This window comes from Salvelinus fontinalis, chromosome 16, assembly GCF_029448725.1.
Source record: "Salvelinus fontinalis isolate EN_2023a chromosome 16, ASM2944872v1, whole genome shotgun sequence".
Classification (NCBI taxonomy): domain Eukaryota; kingdom Metazoa; phylum Chordata; class Actinopteri; order Salmoniformes; family Salmonidae; genus Salvelinus; species Salvelinus fontinalis.
This window is the reverse complement of record NC_074680.1, coordinates 41,895,381-41,922,813: the sequence shown is the minus strand read 5'-3', so window position 1 is coordinate 41,922,813 and position 27,433 is coordinate 41,895,381. Positions and strand designations below refer to the sequence as shown.

The 27,433-nt window shown below is 44.3% G+C and overlaps 1 protein-coding gene across 2 annotated transcripts in view; it reads right to left on the bottom strand.

Moving 5' to 3' along the window:
* Window positions 1–8,900: 8,900 nt before the first annotated feature.
* LOC129813200 (forkhead box protein N3-like) overlaps window positions 8,901–27,433 on the bottom strand; it is a 228,440-nt gene continuing 209,907 nt past the window's right edge. For both annotated transcript variants that reach the window (XM_055865470.1, XM_055865469.1), the window contains exons 5-6: window positions 19,811–19,919; window positions 8,901–13,652 (exon numbers count right to left, since the gene is read on the bottom strand). In XM_055865470.1, the coding sequence (XP_055721445.1) occupies window positions 13,112–13,652; window positions 19,811–19,919 (650 nt within the window). In that variant the 3' untranslated portion in view covers window positions 8,901–13,111. The remainder of the gene's footprint in view (window positions 13,653–19,810; window positions 19,920–27,433) is intronic.

The following is a 27,433-nucleotide window of genomic DNA, read 5'->3' as shown; positions in this document are numbered from 1 at the left end:
AGAGAAAGGAGCTGATTGTGGACTATAGGAAACGGAGAGCCGAACAGGCCTCCATTAACATCGATGGGACTGAAGTGGATCCAGAGTTTCAAGTTTCCTGGTATACACATCACCAACAAACTATAATGGTCCAAACACACCAATAGTCCATCTGTAGCATACATACACGTTTACGTACACTTAGGTTGGAGTCATTCAAATTTTTCAACCACTCCACAAATGTCTTGATAACAAACTATAGTTTTGGCAAGTCGGTTAGGACATCTGCTTTGTGCATGACACGTCATTTTTCCAACAATTGTTTACAGACAGATTATTTCACTTATAATTCACCGTATCACATATCCAGTGGGTCAGAAGTTTACATACACTAAGTTGACTGTGCCTTTAAACAGCTTGGAAAATTCCAGAAAATGATGTCATGGCTTTAGAAGCTTCTGATAGGCTAATTGACATAATTTGAGTCAATTGGATGTGTACCTGTGGATGTATTTCAAGGCCTACCTTCAAACTCAGTGCCTCTTTGTTTGACATCATGGGAAAATCAAAAGAAATCAGCCAAGACCTCCCCGCCCAAATTTTTGTAGACCTCCACAAGTCTGGTTCATCCTTGGGAGCAATTTCCAAACGCCTGAAGGTACCACATTCACCTGTGCAAGTACAGTATAAACACCATGGGTGTCACGACTTCCGCCGAAGTCGGCTCCTCTCCTTGTTCGTGCGGCATTTGGTGGTCGACGTCACCGGCTTTCTAGCCATCGCCGCTCCATTTTTCATATGTCCATTTGTTTTGTCTTGTTCCATACACACCTGGTTTTCATTCCCCAATCACACTGCATGTATATATTCCTCTGTTCCCCCTCATGTCTTTGTGTGTGATTGTTTTGTGTTACGTGTCATGACGCGCTATTTCTGGTGTGTGTTTATTCCGTGTTTTATATCACGAGGTATGTTTATTTGTTTGTACTTTATTATTGTGACTGTTTGCACTTTGGCTCATTGGATGGAGGTTTCAATGCAGTGGCGTCCGTCTGTTGGTTTCCTGCCTAAATAAAGTTGCCTGTTCACAACTCTCTGCTCTCCTGCACCTGACTCCACTCCCAGTACGGACCACACACTCATCTGTACAAACAATAGTACACAAGTATAAACACCATGGGACCACACAGCCGTCATGCCGCTCAGGAAGGAGACGCGTTCTGTCTCCTAGAGATGAACGCGCTTTGGTGCGAAAAGTGCAAATCAATCCCAGAACAACAGCAAAGGACCTTGTGAAGATGCTGGAGGAAACAGGTACAAAAGTATCTATATCCACAGTAAAACGAGTCCTATATCGACATAACCTGAAAGGCCGCTCAGCAAGGAAGAAGCCACTGCTCCAAAACCGCCATAAAAAAAACAGACTACGGTTTGCAACTGCACATGGGGACAAAGATCGTACTTTTTGGAGAAATGTCCTCTGGTCTGATGAAACAAAAATAGAACTGTTTGGCCATAATGACCATCGTTCTGTTTGGAGGAAAAAGGAGGAAGCTTGCAAGCCGAAGAACACCATCCCAATCGTGAAGCACAGGGGTGGCAGCATCATGTTGTGGGGTGCTTTGCTGCAGAAGGGATTGGTGCACTTCACAAAATAGATGGCATCATGAGGACGGAAAAGTATGTGGATATATTGAAGCAACATCTCAAGACATCAGTCAGGAAGTTAAAGCTTGGTTGCAAATGGGTCTTCCTAATGAACAAAGACCCCAAGCAAACTTCCAAAGTTGTGGCAAAATGGCCTAAGGACAACAAAGGTATTGGAGTGGCCATCACAAAGCCCTGACCTCAATCCTATAGAACATTTGTGGGCAGAACTGAAAATGCGTGTGCGAGCAAGGAGACCTACAAACCTGACTCAGTTACACCAGCTCGGTCAGGAGGAATGGGCCAAAATTCACCCAACTTATTGTGGGAAGCTTGTGGAAGGCTACCTGAAACGTTTGACCCAATTGAAACAATTTATAGGCAATGCTACCAAACACTAATTGAGTGTATGTAAACTTCTAACCCATTGGGAATGTGATGAAAGAAATAAAAGCTGAAATAAATCATTCTCTTTACTATTATTCTAACATTTCACATTCTTAAAATAAAGTAGTGATCCTAACTGACCTAGGACAGGGAATTTTTACTAGGATTAAATGTCAGGAATTGTGAAAAATTAGTTTTAATACGGAAAAGAGAACGGTCACCCCTCTTTCTCTCTCACGTTCTCTCTCTTTTTCTCTCTCTCTCTTGTATCCTCTCTCTCTCTCTTCTCCTCTCTCTCTCTCTCTCTTCCCTAGCTCAGCTGCTCTTCCTGTCCCCTAGGTGCCATAGGTGGACTCTTAATGAATGATAAAGGGCATTAGCCCAGTGGAAACAGAACATTAACTTTACCGCAGCCTCATTTGTAATAGAGAGAGAGGGAGGAGAGGAGGGGCGAGGGGGCGCGGGGGAGAGCGCAAGGGAATGGGAGTCACATTGGTTGGCATTTGCAGGTGCTTTGTCAGCAGTGGCTTCTGCATGGAATGCCAGCTAGCTTCAATACCTTGTCTCCATGCAGTCACAAAAGCCTCCAGGGCCAGGCCGTGGCAGCCAAAACCAACTGTAAACAAACAGATAGTGTGTTGTGATGTGTTTAGTTTACAATTTGATGACGCCAACTGTCTTCTCATAACCTCGGGGGGACAGTGGAGTCACAGCTCAACAAAGCTGACTTAACAGTGTGTGCAGGATTTTGTTCCAGCCCTGCCCCAACACACCCGAAGTGAAGTGACGACCATGACACGTTGATTTATTGAAACAAAAGCCAGCCTCCTCTGCAGCAGAGTAGTCCACTCCCTGCTCTGCACCACACACCTCTTGTCCAGTTAGTGACAGCGACAGTACCGAAGCATCCACACCCTCCATCCCTTCCCATACATCCCAGACACCAGTCGGTCTCTTTACAAAGCCCTCCATCCCTTCCCATACATCCCAGACACCAGTCGGTCTCTTTACAAAGCCCTCCATCCCTTCCCATACATCCCAGACACCAGTCGGTCTCTTTACAAAGCCCTCCATCCCTTCCCATACATCCCAGACACCAGTCGGTCTCTTTACAAAGCCCTCCATCCCTTCCCATACATCCCAGACACCAGTCGGTCTCTTTACAAAGCCCTCCATCCCTTCCCATACATCCCAGACACCAGTCGGTCTCTTTACAAAGCCCTCCATCCCTTCCCATACATCCCAGACACCAGTCGGTCTCTTTACAAAGCCCTCCATCCCTTCCCATACATCCCAGACACCAGTCGGTCTCTTTACAAAGCCCTCCATCTGTTCTCAAATCCCCCTAGCCCACAGCCCCCATGCAAATCAAGCCCTCTCCCCACAGATAAGGAGACTTGAAAATGTATTTAAACACAGGCAACCTAATACCAGGGCTTTTCATGTAATGCTGCTGGATTTGTGTCTGACTTAGGGATCCTGGGACGCATTAGGGGGACACACTGGATTTGCGTCTGACTTAGGGATCCTGGGACGCATTAGGGGGACACACTGGATTTGTGTCTGACTTAGGGATCCTGGGACGCATTAGGGGGACACACTAGATTTGTGTCTGACTTAGGGATCCTGGGACGCATTAGGGGGACACACTGGATTTGTGTCTGACTTAGGGATCCTGGGACGCATTAGGGGGACACACTGGATTTGTGTCTGACTTAGGGATCCTGGGACGCATTAGGGGGACACACTGGATTTGTGTCTGACTTAGGGATCCTGGGACGCATTAGGGGGACACACTGGATTTGTGTCTGATTTAGGGACCCTGGGACGCATTAGGGGGACACACTGGATTTGTCTGGTTATTATCTGGTGTCTGCGGATTGGTGTTTGTGTGTGTGTTTCTGTCTAGAAGGGGGGTTATTCATTCGTCGAGGCGATGAACACCTCTGTTTCAAGAATTGTGGGGTGTTGGTGTGGACAAGGAGACATCTGGCACTCCAGCAAGACAGGCATGAGGGAACACACACACACCTAAAGGCCCAGCCTCAGCTCTATAGGGAGGAACAACAATGATGACAGATAACTGAGATGATCACTCAAACCATAACATCAACACGGCACTTCAGGTGGGAGTTAGTGTCATTAGGCAAGTCAGATAAGAACACATTCTTATTTACATCGGCCAAACCTGGACGACACTGGGCCAATTGTGCACCTTCCCCTATGGAACTCCCAATCATAGCCACTTGTGATACAGCCTGTATTTGAACCAGAGTGTCTGTAGTGATATCTCTAGTACTGACGCAGTGCCTTAGACCGCTGCACCACTCAGGAGCCATTTTAGCTGAGTGTTAGATGGTGGGTTTGAATCATAATGTTCACCAGTTACCACCTTTTCTCCGCCCTTCTCCGAAAACAAGTGTTTGGTCTCCATGGCGACCGAGCCCGAGCATAGCGAGTACCAGGATAAACAAAAGAAGAAAAGACAGAGCTTTTCTTTCTTCTTATCAGATCTAGGAAAACAAGACGCTCACCTCGGCTTTGTTTCCCTGGCAACAAAGGCTAGCAACACGTGTTTAGAGATAGGACTGGTGTTGTCAGGGAGCATGTCGCTGGAAGTGACCTGTAACCAATCAAGCGTCTCGGAAGGACAGGGCCCATGGGATGACATCACCATCCAGGAAGTAAGACGTCAGTCCTGCGGCTCGTCTGGAATAGTCACATCCTGTTCTCTGTATAGTGCTCTACATTTGACAAGAGACTTATTGGGTGAACCACATAGGGGTCTGGTTTAAAAGTAGTGCACTACATAGGGGTCTGGTTTAAAAGTAGTGCACTACATAGGGGTCTGGTTTAAAAGTAGTGCACTACATAGGGGTCTGGTTTAAAAGTAGTGCACTACATAGGGGTCTGGTTTAAAAGTAGTGCACTACATAGGGGTCTGGTTTAAAAGTAGTGCACTACGTAGGGGTCTGGTTTAAAAGTAGTGCACTACATAGGGGTCTGGTTTAAAAGTAGTGCACTACATAGGGGTCTGGTTTAAAAGTAGTGCACTACATAGGGGTCTGGTTTAAAAGTAGTGCACTACGTAGGGGTCTGGTTTAAAAGTAGTGCACTACATAGGGGTCTGGTTTAAAAGTAATGCACTACATAGGCATTAGGGTGTGATTTCTGACACAGGTGGTTGACTGTCAGAAATACACGAGTGGATAATAATTGAACAAAAAGCAAATGATAGAAAATGTTTTGTTCTCAATGTCTCACCTGGCTACATAAAGGCTAAATACATTACGTGTTTAACATAAAATAATTATAGATTTTTCACACACATAACACAGAAAGAGCCCCAACTAACAGAACGGACACAACACACAGTCAACAAGCAGAGGGGTATATTGCCAAGCAGGATCAATGAGTTAGCCGGCTAACTTTGATTTATTTTTAAAGAAATAACTACTGACTATTGTTCATTAAGAAAGCTTAACTTAGATATGTATTGTTGTCAGTTGTGTACATTTCTTAAGTAAAAATACTTGAAAGTACTAGTTAAGTAGTTTTTGGGGGTATCTGTATTTTTGACAACTTTTACATTCCTGAATACGATTCCTAGACAACTCCACTACATTGCTAAATAATAAAATACTAATTACTCCATACATTTTCCCTGACACCCAAAATTACTCTTTACATTTTGAATGCTTATCCCTGCTGCATCTCATCTGGCGGACTCACTAAACACATGCTCTGTTTGTAAATTATGTCTGATTTTCGGAGTGTGCCCCTGGCTAACTGTAAATTACAAAAAAAATCATTGTGCCGTCTGGTTTGCTGAATATATGGAATTTGAAATTAGTTGACTTTTTCTTTTGATACTTAAGTATATTTAAAACCAAATAATTGTAGACTTTTACTCAATTTAACGATGCGTGCTGAGAGTCAGGAAGCAAGTTCAGGGAGTGAGTGTTTTAATTAATAAACGCAACATAATATACAACAAGAAACACGAACAACGAACAGACATGAACCTGAAACAGAAACAATAACGCCAAGGAAGGAACCAAAGGGAGTGACATGTATAGGGAAGGTAATCAAGGAGGGGATGGAGTCCAGGTGAGTCTGACGATGCGCAGGTTCGCGTAACGATGGTGACAGGTGTGCACCATAACAAGCAGCCTGGTGACCTAGAGGCCGGAAAGCGAGCACACGTGACACTCAAGTAGTAGTTTACTGGGTGAATTTCATTTTTACCTGAGTCATTTTCTATTAAGGTATCTTTACTTTTACTCAAGTATGACAATTGGATACTTTATCCACCACTGATTGGGTGTTGAGTCAATTAGACCTTGCCCATTTAAAGGTTATCTTTTAAAAAAGGCAACTAATATTAAAAGGCAAGTTAGCCTGCTAAGTAATTGATCTTGCTTTGTAGTACACCCCCCAGGTTGGATAATAGGGCAGCCTTCCCATTGTGGAGATCCATGCATGGTTGACTTGATATGAGACTGGGGTCAGATGTGAGAGAGAGAGGTGGAACACTGACTGGTTCAATGCACACTTTCTTCCCTTCATTTATTGCAGCTGTTGCATAGCAACTGCGTTGGCAGAGGGTGTGGCTTGTGTGTGTGTGTGTGTGTGTGTGTGTGTGTGTGAGAGAGAGAGAGAGAGAGAGAGAAAAAGAGGGAAAACGAGAGTGGGAGAGAGAGAGAAAACGAGAGTGGGAGAGAGAGAGAGAGAAAATGAGAGTGGGAGAGAAAGAGTTGGTGACAGAGAGAGAGAGAAAGGGAGAGAGGGAGAGTGAGTGAGCGAGAGATAGAAAAAGAGGGAAAACGAGTGGGAGAGAGAGATAGATAGATAGATAGATAGAGAGGGAAAACGAGAAAAAGGGAGAGAGAGAAAGGGAGAGATATAGTGAGAGTGATGAAGAGAGAGCGTGAGAGAAAGAGGGAGAGAGAGAGAGAGGAGAGAGAGAAAGATTTATGGTGGTCTATGATGAGGTCTGTGGGTCTGTAATTAGTGTGTGTCCACAATGTGCACTGCAACACAAACAGGCTGGAGAAAACATGTCACACAGTGAGAGATACCCAATGTGTGTCAGAATATGATTACACAGGCAGGAACACACTCTGTTATCCCCTCTTGCGGTCCATTCCCTCTCTTCTCCTCTTCTCTCCTCTCCTCCTCTACATGGACTCTCACACTGTGTGATACCCAGTCATCCTCTACAGGTCCATAGACTCTGTTTCATACCCAGTGCATCAGACAATGAGTACATACAGTACAACTACCCACTTCTGTTCTCTCACTCTTCTTTCCTCTTCCTGTTCTCCTCTCTTCTTCCTGTCCCAACTCTTCTTTCCTCTTCCTGTTCTCCTCTCTTCTTCCTGTCCCAACTCTTCTTTCCTCTTCCTGTTCTCCTCTCTTCTTCCTGTCCCAACTCTTCTTTCCTCTTCCTGTTCTCCTCTCTTCTTCCTGTCCCAACTCTTCTTTCCTCTTCCTGTTCTCCTCTCTTCTTCCTGTCCCAACTCTTCTTTCCTCTTCCTGTTCTCCTCTCTTCTTCCTGTCCCAACTCTTCTTTCCTCTTCCTGTTCTCCTCTCTTCTTCCTGTCCCAACTCTTCTTTCCTCTTCCTGTTCTCCTCTCTTCTTCCTGTCCCAACTCTTCTTTCCTCTTCCTGTTCTCCTCTCTTCTTCCTGTCCCAACTCTTCTTTCCTCTTCCTGTTCTCCTCTCTTCTTCCTGTCCCAACTCTTCATTCCTCCTCCTGTTCTCCTCTATTCTTCCTGTTCTCCTCTCCTTTTCCTGCCCTCACACTTCTATCCTCTTCCGGATATCCTCACGTCTATCCTCTTCCTGTCCTCCCCTTCCTGTCCTCTTCCTGTTCTCCTCTCCTCTTCCTGTCCTCTTCTTCCTGTTCTCCTCTCCTCTTCTTCCTGTTCTCCTCTCTTCTTCCTGTTCTCCTCTCTTCTTCCTGTTCTCCTCTCTTCTTCCTGTTCTCCTCTCTTCTTCCTGTTCTCCTCTCTTCTTCCTGTTCTCCTCTCTTCTTCCTGTTCTCCTCTCTTCTTCCTGCCCTCACACTTCTATCCTCTTCCGGATATCCTCACGTCTATCCTCTTCCTGTCCTCTTCTTCCTGTTCTCCTCTCCTCTTCCTGTTCTCCTCTCTTCTTCCTGTTCTCCTCTCTTCTTCCTATTCTCCTCTCCTCTTCTTCCTGTTCTCCTCTCTTCTTCCTGTTCTCCTCTCTTCTTCCTGTTCTCCTATCCTCTTCCTGTTCTCCTCTCTTCCTGTTCTCCTCTCCTCTTCCTGTTCTCCTCTCTTCTTCCTGTTCTCCTTTCTTCTTCCTGCCCTCACACTTCTATCCTCTTCCGGATATCCTCACGTCTATCCTCTTCCTGTTCTCCTCTCTTCTTCCTATTCTCCTCTCCTCTTCCTGTTCTCCTCTCTTCTTCCTGTCCTCACTTTTCTTTCCTCTTCCTGTTCTCCTCTCTTCTTCCTGTTCTCCTCTCTTCTTCCTGTTCTCCTCTCTTCTTCCTGTTCTCCTCTCTTCTTCCTGTCCTTACTTTTTATTCATCTTCCTGTTCTCCTCTCCACTTCCTGTTCTCCACTATTCTTCCTATCCCCACTTTTCTTTCCTCTTCCTGTTCCCCTCTCTTCTTCCTGTCCTCACCCTTCTTTCCTCTTTCCATCTTTTCTTTCTAGTCCAGAAACCGTCTCTAAAATGTAGAAACGAGGAGCAGAAAATACACAAAGGCTTGATGAAAATAAGTAGCAGGAGTGCTTAAGGTATTCCAAAACAACCACAAGTGCTCTTGGAAGGGAGTGAAAAGCAAAACAAATGTATATGATAACCACAAATAGGTGCTGCTAAGTGGCATAAAAAGTCCAGCCATCATGTGGGTTTGAAAGTTAAAATACATAAAGGTTTATTAAAGGCTTCTTGAAGGAACCTGACCACAGGAGTAACTGTTTTCATTTAAACTGGAAGACAATACAGCACAGAAACTTTATGGTACGTTTTTTTGAGGGGGTGGGGGGGAACTAAAACACAAACATAAAAACATACTTTCGTCATAGTAACGGACACGGTGATATTTACATGAATTGATGAAGTAGTTTGTCTTTGGCAATATGAATACACGTCAATGAAATACAGAACGCACCTACTCCATATTACCAGATCAGCTGGAAGGTCATGCCATCAAGACTACCGGGTTCAAAAACAGGACACAGAAATGATCGGTAGCATGTTTTCACAGAACACTACCTGCCTCTTATTTACATAGAAACTACATGGGGACTTTTTAGTGTTTTGTTTCTTTGTTAACAACAACAGTGGTAATAAGTCACTCGATATTTGTAACCACAAATTGCTCTCTGTTGTTTAAGTTATTAGTTGAAAACTAAGCACCATTAAGGATCTTTTAAAACCCAGCAGTTGCTGATTCTATCGGAATTTATTGACATAAGTGAGATAAAGTACCATGCAGTTTCCATGACGACCAGGTGAATAATGTACTGCAAATAAGTAGCCGGCAATCCATTACGCTTTCTTCTCCTCATAAAACCCCTCCAAACAATAAACATGGAAGAAAAATAGATATAAAACAATCAAAAAACACGATGAAACAAATAAACAATTTTTTTTTTTTTACTCATCAATAGATACATCACTATTTGCCTGGCTAGTATTGACAGTTTATTGATAATAATTCATATTTAAGGTTTTTTTCCAGAACACTTCATACGTTGTGGCACCTGAAGGATTAGTGTTAGACTTTAGGCAGGCCGTATCCCACAAACAATAACGTATCTTTAGTAATATACGTATATCTTTAGTAATATATTATCAGTGGAAGACACATTTACACATCACCTCAACTTAATGAAGGGACAATAAGGGATGTCTCAACTGGACAACCCTATTGTCCATATAGTGCACTACTTTGACAACAGCCTCATTGGGTTAGTTAGCTCTGGTCAAACGGAGTGCATTATGGGACAATGGGTGTTAAATTCAACTAAAAAGGCTACACAAAAAATGAGCATGTTCTGGAAATGAAACCCATTCCAAGGAGCCAATGCACAGCGTTGTAGTGTGGTAGGAGCCAAGAACAAGGACTAGGACAGTCCGACAGGCATCGGGCAGAAATGCAACAGTACACAGGCAATGTTTGATGTGTTAACATATGTTTGTAAATCTATTTCAGGTAGATAAGGAATTATTAAAGCCTTTGGCACTGAAATTAATCTTTCATTTAATATCTTAGTGCAATCTGGTGAGATAATGTAAAAATATGCACGATATAGTTTGTATTTATCTAGCAGTCATATTTTCTTAGTTTCCTTTGAGTTATTACATGTCCAACGAGTCTATAGTAGCCTGCGTAATACTGACAACAAGACCTGAAGAGCTACAAGAGTAGAGAGGACAAAAACACAGCCGGATACATAAAATAACAACATAAAAACACTTTGGTAAACTCCTATTTCATTAAAAAAAGAAGGGGAAAAAAGGAAGACATTGAAATATCAAAGACGTCTAAAACCTTAGAAAATAAAGTAGCGATGGAAGAACAGGCACAGAGAAGGAGGGGTGAGGGAACAGACGGCTAACACTCACTAACCTAACCTCACTTTTAATCACACGGGCTCCAACATTCACCTGTCAGGGAGAACCCATCAGACACAGAGGTCATTATACGTCCATGCCGGAGAAGACAGAGGACGTTTGGTCCTTTTAATCAAGAAATGACTCATCTTCATGCCAAGAAGGTCTGACAATTTTGTCATTTGTGTCCTTTCTAACATGGCCATCTAGTGACTACAAACAAACATTGGGACAGTTTTATCCACTACGGATGAAAGAAGTTATCATCCACCAATGGGAGGAGAGAGAGGTACCGTGATATTGCAGACAGAGATTTGCCCAACAGACCAGCGTTTTGTCCCTGAATAAGGTTGTTTAACTGTATGAAAGCCCACGTTAAAACAAGTTTGAATGAGGATGTCAAGGAAGCAACCATCAAATCAAAAAGACAAGACCAAACAACAGTGAAGGAGTCCACACCTATGGGCGCAGAACTTCCAGGCAGAACCTTTTTGTTCGCTAGGATACTTATATGAAAATAATTCATGCTTCATGCTAAATACATTATTTACTTTACATGATCTTTGTATGAATATAAAACATTTTTTCGCTTTTTCATTACAGAACCCATACAACACGATTTGGAGAAAAAAAATCATGCTGGCTACATTGCTTAAATTAAGAAAAAAATCCAAAACACTAGTTTAACTTTTTATACAGTGTTATCCTGACTGGATGAAATTGCTTTATTACGTCATGAGGGTAGGTTAGTAAACACAAACAAACACAAAAATAAACAGCTCCAAAGTCATCATTGTTCTTCTAACATGAAATATAATGTGTCAGGTTTCGCAGCATCATTTTCCATCCAACACATGAAGGTGATCAGGTGTTTGTGCCACGGGGAGAATATCACTATAACGTATCACTGGAGTATATCTCAGTTATTCATGTCCATTGCTTTCATAAAAGGACACAGGCAATTTTGAGGTTCTCTCAACATATTTTCAGTTATTTTACTCTCTGATAAGCACTAGCCAGACTATTAGCTTATGGCTTTTACCAAACTCAATTAGCTTACTTTAAGAGAAGACGACGGAAGAGAACAACAAACCCTTCCTTCATCCCACTTGTACCAGCGAACGTCACCTCACTACAGTCCTAAAGTCAACCTTTAAGGGGAACACAACACTGTTCCCGCTGCCTTGGCATGCTAGCTAGCGCCGGTGGCTAAATGTGATTAGCAGTCAGAAAGACAGTTAGCTAAGGAAGTGCTACCATTATCAGTGGGCTGACCAATAATTCATATTTGGCACTGTTCCAACACTGACACGCAAAGGAAGGACATACAAAAACTGGCTACCCAGTGTCTTTTCTATGGGCTTAGCTAGCCTAGGCTAACTGATGAGTATATTTTCCATGGGCTTAGCTAGGCTAGGCTAACTGATGAGTATATTTTCTATGGGCTTAGGTAGGCTAGGCTAAATGATGAGTATATTTTCTATGAGCTTGGCTAGGCTAATGGTCACTAAGCTAACAGCATCACATAATTTAATGTCCCAAAAATATCTGGGGAAGCTTCTTCGCACACAGACAAGACAGAGTTTGGCAAACTAGGTTTTAAATATATATTTTTAAATAGCTGAGATATTAGCACCATTGTTTTCGAAAGTCTGATGCTGAACAAAAGGGATATACCTGCGTTACTTCAGCATATACCTGTGTTATTTCAGTGACCTAGTTGACTAATATAACATTGCTTTAGCCAGTATAGCATGTGTATTTGTGCTTGTTTATTGTGACATATTGAGGTATATGGTCACATCCTAACAGGAATATGCAGGCCATAGACATCAATCTATCTCAAGTTAAGATCTGACCCTGAATACTTACTTTATTACATTTTAATGATCTATATCACTGTAAAAACAAAATAGTCAGTGATAAGCACCCCATAGGAACTTTGTACCAGGAAATTCCACAGAAATAACAAGTGTATGAGCCTGCTGAAATGTATTATATAGTGTTAGCTGTGTCTGATGAGCCTGTAAATGGCAATAGTTTGGGATTGGGGTACATTTTGAAATGAATAACAATTTGATCCCCTATTCTATTCATACATCCAAGCCAATCCATGGATGGGGCAGTTTTCCAAAAAGGTATTTTTGTTTCTCATTCGTGTTACTTTCAGCCAACAGAAACCTGCTAACTTAGTTGAATATCAGAAAAAGTTTTGTCTATGGCTTTAATATCCTTTAAACAAATAAAAAACATATTTTTTGCAACCTTCAAAAACATTAACTTTAAAGATAGCAAAACAAAGTGATTGATTTTGATATTGCCACAAATCTTTCAGAATTCACCTGATGTCCTGGAAAAAAGAAAGTGTAAATTTCTATATTAAAAGTGATGTTTTGTATTTCCGTTTCTCTCTCTTATTTTTGTTCTTTTAAAATCTTCACTCTCTCAGGTTAGTCTCTCTCTCTCTCTCTCTCTTTCTTTCTCAGTCTTTCTGTGATCAGTTTTTTGTGGGTTCTTTCTGTTCTTTCTGGCCCTTGGCGGTTCTGTTTGTGATATTGTTCAAGCAGGCCCGGACGCCCGCCAAGTGGAGCAGCGAACCCGCCGCCTCCTTCATCTCCTCGTCATCACTCTCTGGCGGCTTTTCTGTGCGCCGTTTTTTTAGCGGGAGGGTGTCGCTAGCCACGCCCATCCTCTGCTTGGCTTTCAGGAAGTGATACCGCTTCTTGTTGTGCTGCTGGCTGGAAGGGGTGGAGTCTATCGTGTCTATAGGCCAATCACGCGGCTCCTCCTTCTTGATCTCCAGCTGGATCTTGCTCTTGTCGTCTTCGTCGTCCTCGTAGTCAAAGTCTGAATCGTTGGCGACGTCCCGGGCAATTGGGTCATTGCTGCGGAGACTGGAGTCACTGGTGTAGTCGCTGCCATCATCCGATTGGTTGGTGCTGTAGGTGTGGTCTTCCTTGGGGTCGCTGCTGACCAATGGGGAGTCACAGGGGGGATTGCTGTCGCTACGCTTCCGACAGCCTCCGGACAGCACTGATCTGGAGAGAGACAGAGACACAAGTTAGATACACTTACATAAACACACACACACACACACACACACACACACACACACACACACACACACACACACACACACACACACACACACACACACACACACACACACACACACACACACACACACACACACACACACAAACACTGAAACAGACAGAGGACACAACAGATACACTAACTAACGCAAACATTACACACTACACAGCTCCCTGCATTTGACTCATGTCGTTAGCATGTTTACACGCACACACACACACACACACACACACACACACACACACACACACACACACACACACACACACACACACACACACACACACACACACACACACACACACACACACACACACACACACACACACACACACACACACACACAGGAGCTTCAGTGAAGAGGCTACATCAGAAGCACAGAACAGTGCTAGCTGTGACTGCTACCTCTAATCAGTGAGACATCAGCTAATTCAATTTCTGAATGGCCCCTTCAGAGACTGGAGTACGGAGCTAAAGAGCTAATGCTATATGACTGATGATTCTAATGGAGTTAGCCCTTCGTCCTGCCATCAGTTAGATGAGGAGAGGAGTGCAGTGGTGTCTCTCGGCTGATGATTCTAATGGAGTTAGCCCTTCGTCCTGCCATCAGTTAGATGAGGAGAGGAGTGCAGTGGTGTCTCTCGGCTGATGATTCTAATGGAGTTAGCCCTACGTCCTGCCATCAGTTAGATGAGGAGAGGAGTGCAGTGGTGTCTCTCGGCTGATGATTCTAATGGAGTTAGCCCTACGTCCTGCCATCAGTTAGATGAGGAGAGGAGTGTAGTGGTGTCTCTCGGCTGATGATTCTAATGGAGTTAGCCCTTCGTCCTGCCATCAGCTAGATGAGGAGAGGAGTGCAGTGGTGTCTCTCGGCTGATGATTCTAATGGAGTTAGCCCTTCGTCCTGCTATCAGCTAGATGAGGAGAGGAGTGCAGTGGTGTCTCTCGGCTGATGATTCTAATGGAGTTAGCCCTTCGTCCTGCCATCAGTTAGATGAGGAGAGGAGTGTAGTGGTGTCTCTCGGCTGATGATTCTAATGGAGTTAGCCCTTCGTCCTGCCATCAGCTAGATGAGGAGAGGAGTGCAGTGGTGTCTCTCGGCTGATGATTCTAATGGAGTTAGCCCTTCGTCCTGCTATCAGCTAGATGAGGAGAGGAGTGCAGTGGTGTCTCTCGGCTGATGACTCTAATGGAGTTAGCCCTTCGTCCTGCCATCAGCTAGATGAGGAGAGGAGTGTAGTGGTGTCTCTCGGCTGATGACTCTAATGGAGTTAGCCCTACGTCCTGCTATCAGCTAGATGAGGAGAGGAGTGTAGTGGTGTCTCTCGGCTGATGACTCTAATGGAGTTAGCCCTACGTCCTGCCATCAGCTAGATGAGGAGAGGAGTGTAGTGGTGTCTCTCGGCTGATGACTCTAATGGAGTTAGCACTACGTCCTGCTATCAGCTAGATGTGAGAATCTGTAACACGCAAAGTAGCACAACCCTCTGCATGTTTGCAACGGCTGTGATTTCAAAATAAAACCTGTGACAATTCAACCCCCCCCCCCCTTGGGGATCAAGGAAGTACCATTCAATTCGAGTCGATTCACTTTGTGTGACAGGCTGACCGCACTACAAATCCTACATTGGTGATTATCAGTGTATGTACACAATATAATACAAAACCACAGTCGTGGGAAGCACAAATCCACCAGAAAGAGTTGCATTCCTCCACAAATAAGTCCCCAATCAATACCTTAAATTACCAGAATGTCACCAGAACATCAAGATGAAATGTATTTAGAATTTTGTTCCAGCAATGTGGTGCATTAAAACTAAAAGCAGATTTACCTAGATCGGTGGAGACCCTAGGAACCTCAAGAGTTAACCAATCCTGTGAGCGGATTAGGCAACTCAGGTGTCTATACTTCAACAGCAGTGGCGGCCAGTGCCGTTTAAGATGAGGGAGGATGATTATTTCTTTCATGAACACAGCCTTATTTCTATTACAGCATATTGGATGACTCTCATTCCTATTCCATTCACCCAGTTCAATGTAACATGGATAGGTTTAGGCTACTGCTCTAATGTTCCCTATACCCAGCCTGAGGTTGCTACAACCTAGCCTATGAATGAGCGTTTACAACGTAGGTGCGCAGGTTGAAAGAATTGTAAGTAATCAAGGTGACAGACAGTGAAACATTCAACACTGCCTTGCACACTCTTGTCTGCATCTACAGTACCAGTCAACATTTTGGACACACCTACTCATTCAAGGATTTTTAAACATTATATAAAGTGGCATTGTTTAAAGTGACTAGTGATACATTTATTACATCCAATTATTAATTATTAAAGAGGCTAGAGATAATTAGTCGGTCCCTGTGGATTTCTTTATTGTCTATTTGCTTGCAAATCTTCCAGGACTTATTTTTGTAAATAACCCGAAAAGAAAAGCTTTGACGATCATTCAGCAAGTTTCCCCTATCAGCATCCAGCCCCAAACCATTGTGAATAGGCTTAGAAGTTATTTCAAAGAGATAGCCCGCTGAAATACAATGGTGATTAGATGTATCAATGCTGGAATGTTTTTTTACGTAATGAGGCCAGTGTCTGAATGAATTTGTTGTGGCAGAGAGGAGGAAGTAGAACCCTTCAGGGATTTGTCTCTTAGTGATGACACGAGGCTCAGATTTTTGTATTCACACATCTCTAACACAAACAACAGGGCAGTGGTGCAAAGTACTTTAAGAAAACTACTTTAAAGTACTACTTAAGTCGTTTTTTCGGAGTATCTGTACTTTACTTTACTATTTATATTTTTGACAACTTTTACTTTTACTTCACTACATTCCTCATGAAAATAATGTACTTTTTACTCCATACAGTTTCCCTCAAACCCAAAAGTACATTTAAAGGCTTAGCAGGACAGGAAAGTGGTCCAATTCACACACTTATCAAGAGAACATCCCTGATCAGCTCTACTGCCTCTCATCTGGCGGACTCACTAAACACAAAAACACAAATGCTTCGTGTAAATTATGTCTGAGTGTTGAAGTGTGCCCCCAGCTATCCGTACATTTCAATTAAAAAAAGTGCCGTATGGTTTGCTTAATAAAATACATTTGATATGATTTATACATTTACTTTTGATACTTAAGTACATTTTAGCAATTATATTTACTTTTGATACATTAAGCATCTAAAACGAAATTCTCCTAGACTTTTACTCAAGTAGTAATAGTTTACTGGGTGACTCACTTTTACTAGAGTCATTTTCTCTTTAGGTATCTTTACTTTTACTACAGTATGGCTTTTAGACACTTTTCCCACCGCTGCAACAGGGCAATGGTAACTAATGTCTTCGGTGAAGACACCAACAGAGACATACTTCTCTGGCGTATTCATAACATCTTCATGAATTGTTATAACTGCTATATGACTACCGTGAGTGCCAGAGATTTGAGGGGGGGTTAACGGGGGGGGGGGGGGGGGGGGTAACGGTGGGGTTAACAGTGAAGAGGTGTCATTAATTATCATACTGTCACGACTTCCGCCGAAGTTGGTCGCTCTCCTTGTTCGTTCGGCGATCGACGTCACCGGCATTCTAGCCATCGCTGATCCTCTTTTCATTTTCCATTGGTTTTGTCTTGTCTTCCATCACACCTGGTTCCAATCCCATCAATTCCATGTTGTGTATTTAACCCTCTGTTCCCCCTCATGTCCTTGTCGGTGATTGTTGTCTGTCCTGGTGTGCGTTGGGTTATGTACCCATTTATTTTATTATTCTGTTTTCCGGTGGGTTTTGTTAATAACCTGCGGCGTTGAAAACAGTTATTCCTCTCCTGCGTCTGACTTCTCTGCCGCCAGTTCGCAGCCCTGACACATACAGATTGTTTTAGTTTTACTTTATAACATGCCGTTCTTTCCTATAAAGGTATAGTTGACCGAGGGAAGTCGTACATACACTGAAACTTTATTTAAAAGTGAACTATCGCTTTAAGCCTTGTCATTCTCCTATGCCAATTACCAGCCAACCAGTCTGCTAAGTTAAGATGTTCCCTCCATCAGTCTGCATCATGTAGTGCAGCTTCCTCACTAACTAGTGTTGTTAAAAGCCAAGCTCTGAGTGTCTCTGGCCATCTTGTCCTCTCTGTGCATTTAAACCTCATGAATTAAAGTAGGAGCACGGCAGGCTTAGACAACTCCTATCTATTATCCATGTCTAAATGCACTGTCAGTCAGTCAGTCTCTCTGCCCTGAGTGTGTGTATTTGTTTATAAGTGTGTGTGTGTGTGTGTGTGTGTGTGTGTGTGTGCGTGCGTGCGTGCGTGCGTGCGTGCGTGCATGCGCGTGTGTGTGAAAGACAGAAACAATAGAAGGTAAGAGTACCTGTTTATGTGTGTTTTCTGTGTTTGTACTTTGTCAAAGCACACCACTGTGTGGTAATACAGTTTTTACTGAGCTATCATGTTGAAGTGTTGTGATGGTTTGTGTGTAGCTGTCAGTTGTGTCCCTACCCACCACTTATCCCGGGGTACAATTTGATCTGTAGCATCCGGTAAAACAGAGCTCAGCTGGACCACTGTGTTAAACAGAGCTCAGCTGGACCACTGTGTTAAACAGAGCTCAGCTGGACCACTGTGTTAAACAGAGCTCAGCTGGACCACTGTGTTAAACAGAGCTCAGCTGGACCACTGTGTTAAACAGAGCTCAGCTGGACCACTGTGTTAAACAGAGCTCAGCTGGACCACTGTGTTAAACAGAGCTCAGCTGGACCACTGTGTTAAATAGAGCTCAGCTGGACCACTGTGTTAAACAGAGCTCAGCTGGACCACTGTGTTAAACAGAGCTCAGCTGGACCACTGTGTTAAACAGAGCTTAGCTGGACCACTGTGTTAAACAGAGCTCAGCTGGACCACTGTGTTAAACAGAGCTCAGCTGGACCACTGTGTTAAACAGAGCTCAGCTGGACCACTGTGTTAAACAGAGCTCAGCTGGGCCACTGTGTTAAACAGAGCTCAGCTGGACCACTGTGTTAAACAGAGCTCAGCTGGACCACTGTGTTAAACAGAGCTCAGCTGGACCACTGTGTTAAACAGAGTTTAGCTGGACCACTGTGTTAAACAGAGCTCAGCTGGACCACTGTGTTAAACAGAGCTCAGCTGGACTACTGTGTTAAACAGAGCTCAGCTGGACCACTGTGTTAAACAGAGTTTAGCTGGACCACTGTGTAAAACAGAGCTCAGCTGGACCACTGTGTTAAACAGAGTTTAGCTGGACCACTGTGTTAAACAGAGTTTAGCTGGACCACTGTGTTAAACAGAGTTTAGCTGGACCACTGTGTAAAACAGAGTTTAGCTGGACCACTGTGTTAAACAGAGTTTAGCTGGACCACTGTGTTAAACAGAGTTTAGCTGGACCACTGTGTTAAACAGAGCTCAGCTGGACCACTGTGTTAAACAGAGCTCAGCTGGACCACTGTGTTAAACAGAGTTTAGCTGGACCACTGTGTTAAACAGAGTTTAGCTGGACCACTGTGTTAAACAGAGTTTAGCTGGACCACTGTGTTAAACAGAGTTTAGCTGGACCACTGTGTTAAACAGAGTTTAGCTGGACCACTGTGTTAAACAGAGCTCAGCTGGACCACTGTGTTAAACAGAGCTCAGCTGGACCACTGTGTTAAACAGAGCTCAGCTGGACCACTGTGTTAAACAGAGTTTAGCTGGACCACTGTGTTAAACAGAGTTTAGCTGGACCACTGTGTTAAACAGAGTTTAGCTGGACCACTGTGTTAAACAGAGTTTAGCTGGACCACTGTGTTAAACAGAGTTTAGCTGGACCACTGTGTTAAACAGAGCTCAGCTGGACCACTGTGTTAAACAGAGCTCAGCTGGACCACTGTGTTAAACAGAGCTCAGCTGGACCACTGTGTTAAACAGAGCTCAGCTGGACCACTGTGTTAAACAGAGCTCAGCTGTCTGTCTGAGTGAGTGAGTGAGTGAGTGAGTGTGTGTGTGTCCACTGGGCACGCATAATGTTGTTTTAACAACGTGGAATAGACAATGAATTGACGTCTGTTGCCAGTGGGTCTCTCTCTCTATGGTAGATATACCAACCTGTCAGCAGCTGTCCTGATCCCTACGGGATTGATGGGTAGTGGTCGTATTCCTGTGTACAGGCCATGACTCATCATTCTGGCTCCGTTCTGGATCACTCCCTGAGGGACTGAAGAGAGAGAGACGGTGAGAGAGAGAGTCAGTAACAAACACACATAGTATGATATGGTGCACACACTGAAATAGAGATTGACATGATTTGCCATCTACTTAGTTTGTTTGTTGTTGAGGTTTAGAGTTTCTAACAAGCCAAGCAGATCGCAAATCATGTCAATGAAAATAAACTAAATCACATCATCCTAGAGAGGAGGGAAGGAGGGATAAGGATGGGAGGAAAGATAGATGATGACAGAAAGAGATGGAGAAGGATTCCCAGTAAAGCCACCAACTCAGAGATGGACACAATACAGGCCCAGGCAACACTAAACCATGACCATAACACTCAACCATGGCCATAACACTAAACCATGGCCGTAACACTCAACCATGGCCGTAGCACTCAACCATGGCCGTAACACTCAACCATGGCCGTAACACTCAACCATGGCCGCAACACTCAACCATGGCCATAACACTAAACCATGGCCGTAACACTCAGCCATGGCCATAACACTCAACCATGGCCGTAACACTCAACCATGGCCGTAACACTCAACCATGGCCATAACACTAAACCATGGCCATAACACTAAACCATGGCCATGGCCGTAACACTAAACCATGGCCGTAACACTCAGCCATGGCCGTAACACTCAGCCATGGCCATAACACTCAACCATGGCCGTAACACTAAACCATGGCCGTAACACTCAACCATGGCCGTAACACTAAACCATGGCCGTAACACTAAACCATGGCCATGGCCGTAACACTAAACCATGGCCGTAACACTAAACCATGGCCATAACACTCAACCATGGCCGTAACACTAAACCATGGCCGTAACACTAAACCATGGCCATGGCCGTAACACTAAACCATGGCCGTAACACTAAACCATGGCCATGGCCGTAACACTAAACCATGGCCGTAACACTCAGCCATGGCCATGGCCGTAACACTCAACCATGGCCGTAACACTCAACCATGGCCGTAACACTAAACCATGGCCATAACACTAAACCATGGCCGTAACACTAAACCATGGCCGTAACACTCAACCATGGCCATGGCCGTAACACTAAACCATGGCCGTAACACCCAACCATGGCCGTAACACTAAACCATGGCCGTAACACTAAACCATGGCCATAACACTAAACCATGGCCGTAACACTAGACCATGGCCGTAACACTAAACCATGGCCATAACACTAAACCATGGCCGAAACACTAAACCATGGCCGTAACACTCAACCATGGCCATGGCCGTAACACTAGACCATGGCCATAACACTAAACCATGGCCGTAACACTAAACCATGGCCGTAACACTAAACCATGGCCGTAACACTCAACCATGGCCGTAACACTCAACCATGGCCGTAACACTCAACCATGGCCGTAACACTCAACCATGGCCGTAACACTAAACCATGGCCGTAACACTCAACCATGGCCGTAACACTCAGCCATGGCCATGGCCGTAACACTAAACCATGGCTTTAACACTCAACCATGGCCATGGCCGTAACACTAAACCATGGCCGTAACACTCAACCATGGCCGTAACACTAAACCATGGCCATAACACTAAACCATGGCCGTAACACTCAACCATGGCCGTAACACTAAACCATGGCCGTAACACTCAACCATGGCCGTAGCACTCAACCATGGCCATGGCCGTAACACTAAACCATGGCCGTAACACTAAACCATGGCCGTAACACTAAACCATGGCCATAACACTAAACCATGGCCGTAACACTAAACCATGGCCGTAACACTCAACCATGGCCATGGCCGTAACACTAAACCATGGCCGTAACACCCAACCATGGCCGTAACACTAAACCATGGCCGTAACACTAAACCATGGCCATGGCCATAACACTAAACCATGGCCGTAACACTAGACCATGGCCGTAACACTAAACCATGGCCATAACACTAAACCATGGCCGTAACACTAAACCATGGCCGTAACACTCAACCATGGCCATGGCCGTAACACTAGACCATGGCCGTAACACTAAACCATGGCCATAACACTAAACCATGGCCGTAACACTAAACCATGGCCGTAACACTAAACCATGGCCGTAACACTAAACCATGGCCGTAACACTAAACCATGGCCGTAACACTAGACCATGGCCGTAACACTCAACCATGGACGTAACACTAAACCATGGCCGTAACACTCAACCATGGCCATAACACTAAACCATGGCCGTAACACTCAACCATGGCCGTAACACTAAACCATGGCCGTAACACTCAACCATGGCCGTAACACTCAGCCATGGCCATGGCCGTAACACTAAACCATGGCCATAACACTAAACCATGGCCGTAACACTCAACCATGGCCGTAACACTAAACCATGGCCGTAACACTCAACCATGGCCGTAACACTCAGCCATGGCCATGGCCGTAACACTAAACCATGGCTTTAACACTCAACCATGGCCGTAACACTCAACCATGGCCGTAGCACTCAACCATGGCCATAACACTAAACCATGGCCGTAACACTCAGCCATGGCCATGGCCGTAACACTAAACCATGGCCATAACACTAAACCATGGCCGTAACACTCAACCATGGCCGTAACACTAAACCATGGCCGTAACACTCAACCATGGCCGTAACACTCAGCCATGGCCATGGCCGTAACACTAAACCATGGCTTTAACACTCAACCATGGCCGTAACACTCAACCATGGCCGTAGCACTCAACCATGGCCGTAACACTCAACCATGGCCGTAACACTCAACCATGGCCGTGCAGCAGCGTGGAGTAGTGGAAGTGCTGGAGTCTACTAAGCATGTATAGTAGCAACGTGGGATCGAATCCAACCACAGACATTTTCCGACTTTCTCCCGTCAACATCCATGAGTCTGTATATACCATCTGAAATGTCTACATAACAGTAAATACTGGAGGACGAGTCTCAGTTCTATACCGTGACGCCCTCACCTCACAGCATGTCTCTACTACACATTGTTATGTAGTTCAGAGTGAACCATACATGGAACACCGTGCTGCAAGACATATTCTCCTCGGCCCAGTAACAAGGCTTTCTAAAGTTAGGTCAGAGACAGAGAGGGCTTGAACACACAAAACACCATGGAGAGAGAGATAGAAAAAGATAGAGAGAAAGAGAGAGAAAGAGTGATAGAAAGAGAGAGAGAGAGAAAGAAAGAGAGAGAAAAAAGAGAGAGAGAGAGAGCGCATGAGAGAGAGAGAGAGAGAGAAAAAGATGGAGAAAGAGAGAGAAAAAGCGATAGAAAGAGAGAGAGAGAAATAAAGAGACAGAGAGAAAAGAGAGAGAGAGACAAAAAGAGAGAGAGAGACAAAAAGAGAGAGAGAGAGAAAAAGACAGAGAGAAAAAGAGAGAGAGAAAGAAAGAGAGAGAAAAAGAGAGAGAGAGAAAAAGAGAGAGAGAAAGAAAGAGAGAGAAAAGAGAGAGAGATTGTAAACAGAGTAAAGACTATGGAAAAGATGTGGGACAGTGTGTTTCTTTTAAAACAACCCCCGAGTCAACACCTTGGAATGATAGAATGGACAACAGACTGAAAGAGAGAAACAAGGACAGCTTGTAACATGGTGGAAGAGTGGCTAGCTAGCATGTTCACTCACACAATGCTTGGATTAGACCTGAGTTAGACCCCCGTCAATACTCCTCAACACACACATACACACACGTTGGTTAACGTAGGACACAACCTCCCCACAACAGAGAGAAACATACAGGGATGAATTCAACCTCCCCACAACAGAGAGAAACATACAGGGATGAATTCAACCTCCCCACAACAGAGAGAAACATACAGGGATGAATTCAATATCCCCACAACAGAGAGAAACATACAGGGATGAATTCAATATCCCCACAACAGAGAGCAAACTAGAGGAATGAATTCAACCTCCCCACAACAGAGAGAAAACTAGAGGAATGAATTCAACCTCCCCACAACAGAGAGAAACATACAGGGATGAATTCAACCTCCCCACAACAGAGAGAAACATACAGGGATGAATTCAACCTCCCCACAACAGAGAGAAACATACAGGGATGAATTCAACCTCCCCACAACAGAGAGCAAACTAGAGGAATGAATTCAACCTCCCCACAACAGAGAGAAAACTAGAGGAATGAATTCAACCTCCCCACAACAGAGAGAAAACTAGAGGAATGAATTCAACCTCCCCACAACAGAGAGAAAACTAGAGGAATGAATTCAACCTCCCCACAACAGAGAGAAACATACAGGGATGAATTCAACCTCCCCACAACAGAGAGAAACATACAGGGATGAATTCAACCTCCCCACAACAGAGAGAAACATACAGGGATGAATTCAACCTCCCCACAACAGAGAGAAACATACAGGGATGAATTCAATATCCCCACAACAGAGAGAAAGATACAGGGATGAATTCAACCTCCCCACAACAGAGAGCAAACTAGAGGAATGAATTCAACCTCCCCACCACAGAGAGAAAACTAGAGGGATGAATTCAACCTCCCCACAACAGAGAGAAAACTAGAGGGATGAATTCAACCTCCCCACAACAGAGAGAAAACTAGAGGGATGAATTCAACCTCCCCACAACAGAGAGAAAACTAGAAGGATGAATTCAACCTCCCCACAACAGAGAGAAAACTAGAAGGATGAATTCAACCTCCCCACAACAGAGAGAAAACTAGAGGAATGAATTCAACCTCCCCACAACAGAGAGAAAGATACAGGGATGAATTCAACCTCCCCACCACAGAGAGAAAACTAGAGGAATGAATTCAACCTCCCCACAACAGAGAGAAAACTAGAGGAATGAATTCAACCTCCCCACAACAGAGAGAAACATACAGGGATGAATTCAACCTCCCCACAACAGAGAGAAACATACAGGGATGAATTCAACCTCCCCACAACAGAGAGAAAACTAGAGGAATGAATTCAACCTCCCCACAACAGAGAGAAAACTAGAGGGATGAATTCAACCTCCCCACAACAGAGAGAAAACTAGAGGGATGAATTCAACCTCCCCACAACAGAGAGAAAACTAGAGGAATGAATTCAACCTCCCCACCACAGAGAGAAAACTAGAGGGATGAATTCAACCTCCCCACAACAGAGAGAAAACTAGAGGGATGAACTAATCTAGAGCAGATTACATTCTTGGAGAGAGAGAAAAAATAAAAGTACGAGAGTGGGAAAAATATTAACCGTTTGGAATCGTGCAAATTGTTGCCTTGGCAACCCCCAACTGCCATGGCAACCGTATACAACTATGTTCGCTTTAGTGACAGTTGCTAAGCTAGCTAACCAACCAAAAGAAAGCAAAATGGAACAGCAGGAATGAAAATGCTCCCTTTTTGATTTGATCTCAACCCCTGAAAAGAGAGGGGCCCCAACACACACCCAACACACACACACACCCAAACACACACCCAAACACACACCCAAACACACACACACACACACACACACACACACACACACACACACACACACACACACACACACACACACACACACACACAAACACACACACACCCAACACACACACACACACACACACACACACACACACACACACACACACACACACACACACACACACACACACACACACACACACACACACACACACACACACACACATACCCAACACATACACACCCAACACATACACCCAACACATACACACCCAACACATACACACCCAACACACACACACACACACACACAGTGATAGGATGTGAAGTGACAGAGAGACGCGGAGAGGGTATGGAACTACCGTGGTTGGGCTAGCACAGGGATGGGCAACCCCAGTCCTCGCAAGCCTGATTGATGTCACATTCTTGCCCCAGCTAAAACACCTGACACCAATAATCAACAAATCACGATCTTCAGTTTAGAATGCAATTAGTTTCATCAGCTGTGTTAGCTAGGGATGGGGGGAGAAGTGAGACACTGCTCTGGCCCCCCTTAGGACTGGAGTTGCCCCTCCCTGAGCCAAGCAGGATGAAAGGCTCGTGGGAAACCTGCTTTGAAGCTCCATTGTAGCAGGTCCAGGTTACACAATGCTGTCCATTTATACACAGGGACATCAGGACTGGGCTAAATGCCTTCAGAGAGAAACTGCATGCAGACTATCTTAGCTTGGACTCAGGAACGACTGGAATGCTTGTCGATAGGAAGGTAATAAAGAAAGCAGCGTCGAATCAAATGGTAGAAAGTAGTGTCAAAGTCGTATAGTTTTAAAATAGTATCAACCCTGTGATATAGATATTACTGAGTGGGTGTGTACATACCTGGCAGATTAATGTAACTTAACCTTTCATCATCTTCTCCATCTGTTTCTCTATCGCTCTTATGTCCAGCAGTCTCTTTCAACTCAATCTCTACCTCCCTCCTACTAATCTCATTATGAACCTGCACCTCAAATGGCACCCTGTCCCCCATTTAGTGCACTACTTTTGACCAGAGTTCCATTGCCTCTGGTCAAAAGTAGTGCACTATATAGAGAAAAGGGTGCACTTGAGGACAGAATCCAAAGTGTCATGTCTGCAATCTACTCTCTGATGTGCTTCTCTAATGCAGGTCAACACTGAAGATCTCATAGAGGCCAGATGTTGTCATTGAAAATAAGAATTTGTTCTTAACTGACTGCCTAGTAAAATGATGGTTAAATAAAATAATAATTGTCAAAAGGTCAATCTGAGAAGCGGGAACATTGGCAGACGGCTCCTAACCAGATCTATACATACACACTCCCTGGAATGGAATACTGTTCTGAACTTTGACCTCTCGATCAATTTAGTGCACCTGATGCTTCCCCTCCATGACAGACAAAGGAGCAAAGAAGTAGAGCTGGTAGAATGGACAATCCTGACAGGTCTGACTGAGTGACACGTGTGTTACACAGTCTGGCCACTAGGGGGAGAGCCTCTCTCCACTACACACAGAGGTACAGCAGGGGATGGACAGGGATAACCACTCACACTCAGTTTCTCTCTCTTTCTCCTTTCACATCAAAGCTTTCCTTAATTTGGGGTCAGTCACTGTGGTCAGGTATTCTGCCACTGTGAACTCTCTGTTTAGGGCCAAATAGCACTCTAGTTTCCTCTGTTTCTTTGTTAATTATTTCCTATGTGTCAAGTAATAATCTTTTTGCAGACAGAGCTCTCTCTGTCTCTGTCTTGTTCTCATCGTCTCCATCTCTCCATCAGAGGAAGCTATTTTGCCTTCTCCCCCCAGGTTCTGGTTATAGGGTAATCTGATCCCAGATCTGTGGTTGAGGGTCATTTCACCTTCATCAGTTATTAGGGAGGGGTAGAGGCTACACCTGTGGTCACTGGCTACACCTGTGGTTACTGGCTAAACCTGTGGTTACTGGCTAAACCTGTGGTTACTGGCTAAACCTGTGGTCACTGGCTACACCTGTGGTCACTGGCTAAACCTGTGGTTACTGGCTACACCTGTGGTTACTGGCTAAACCTG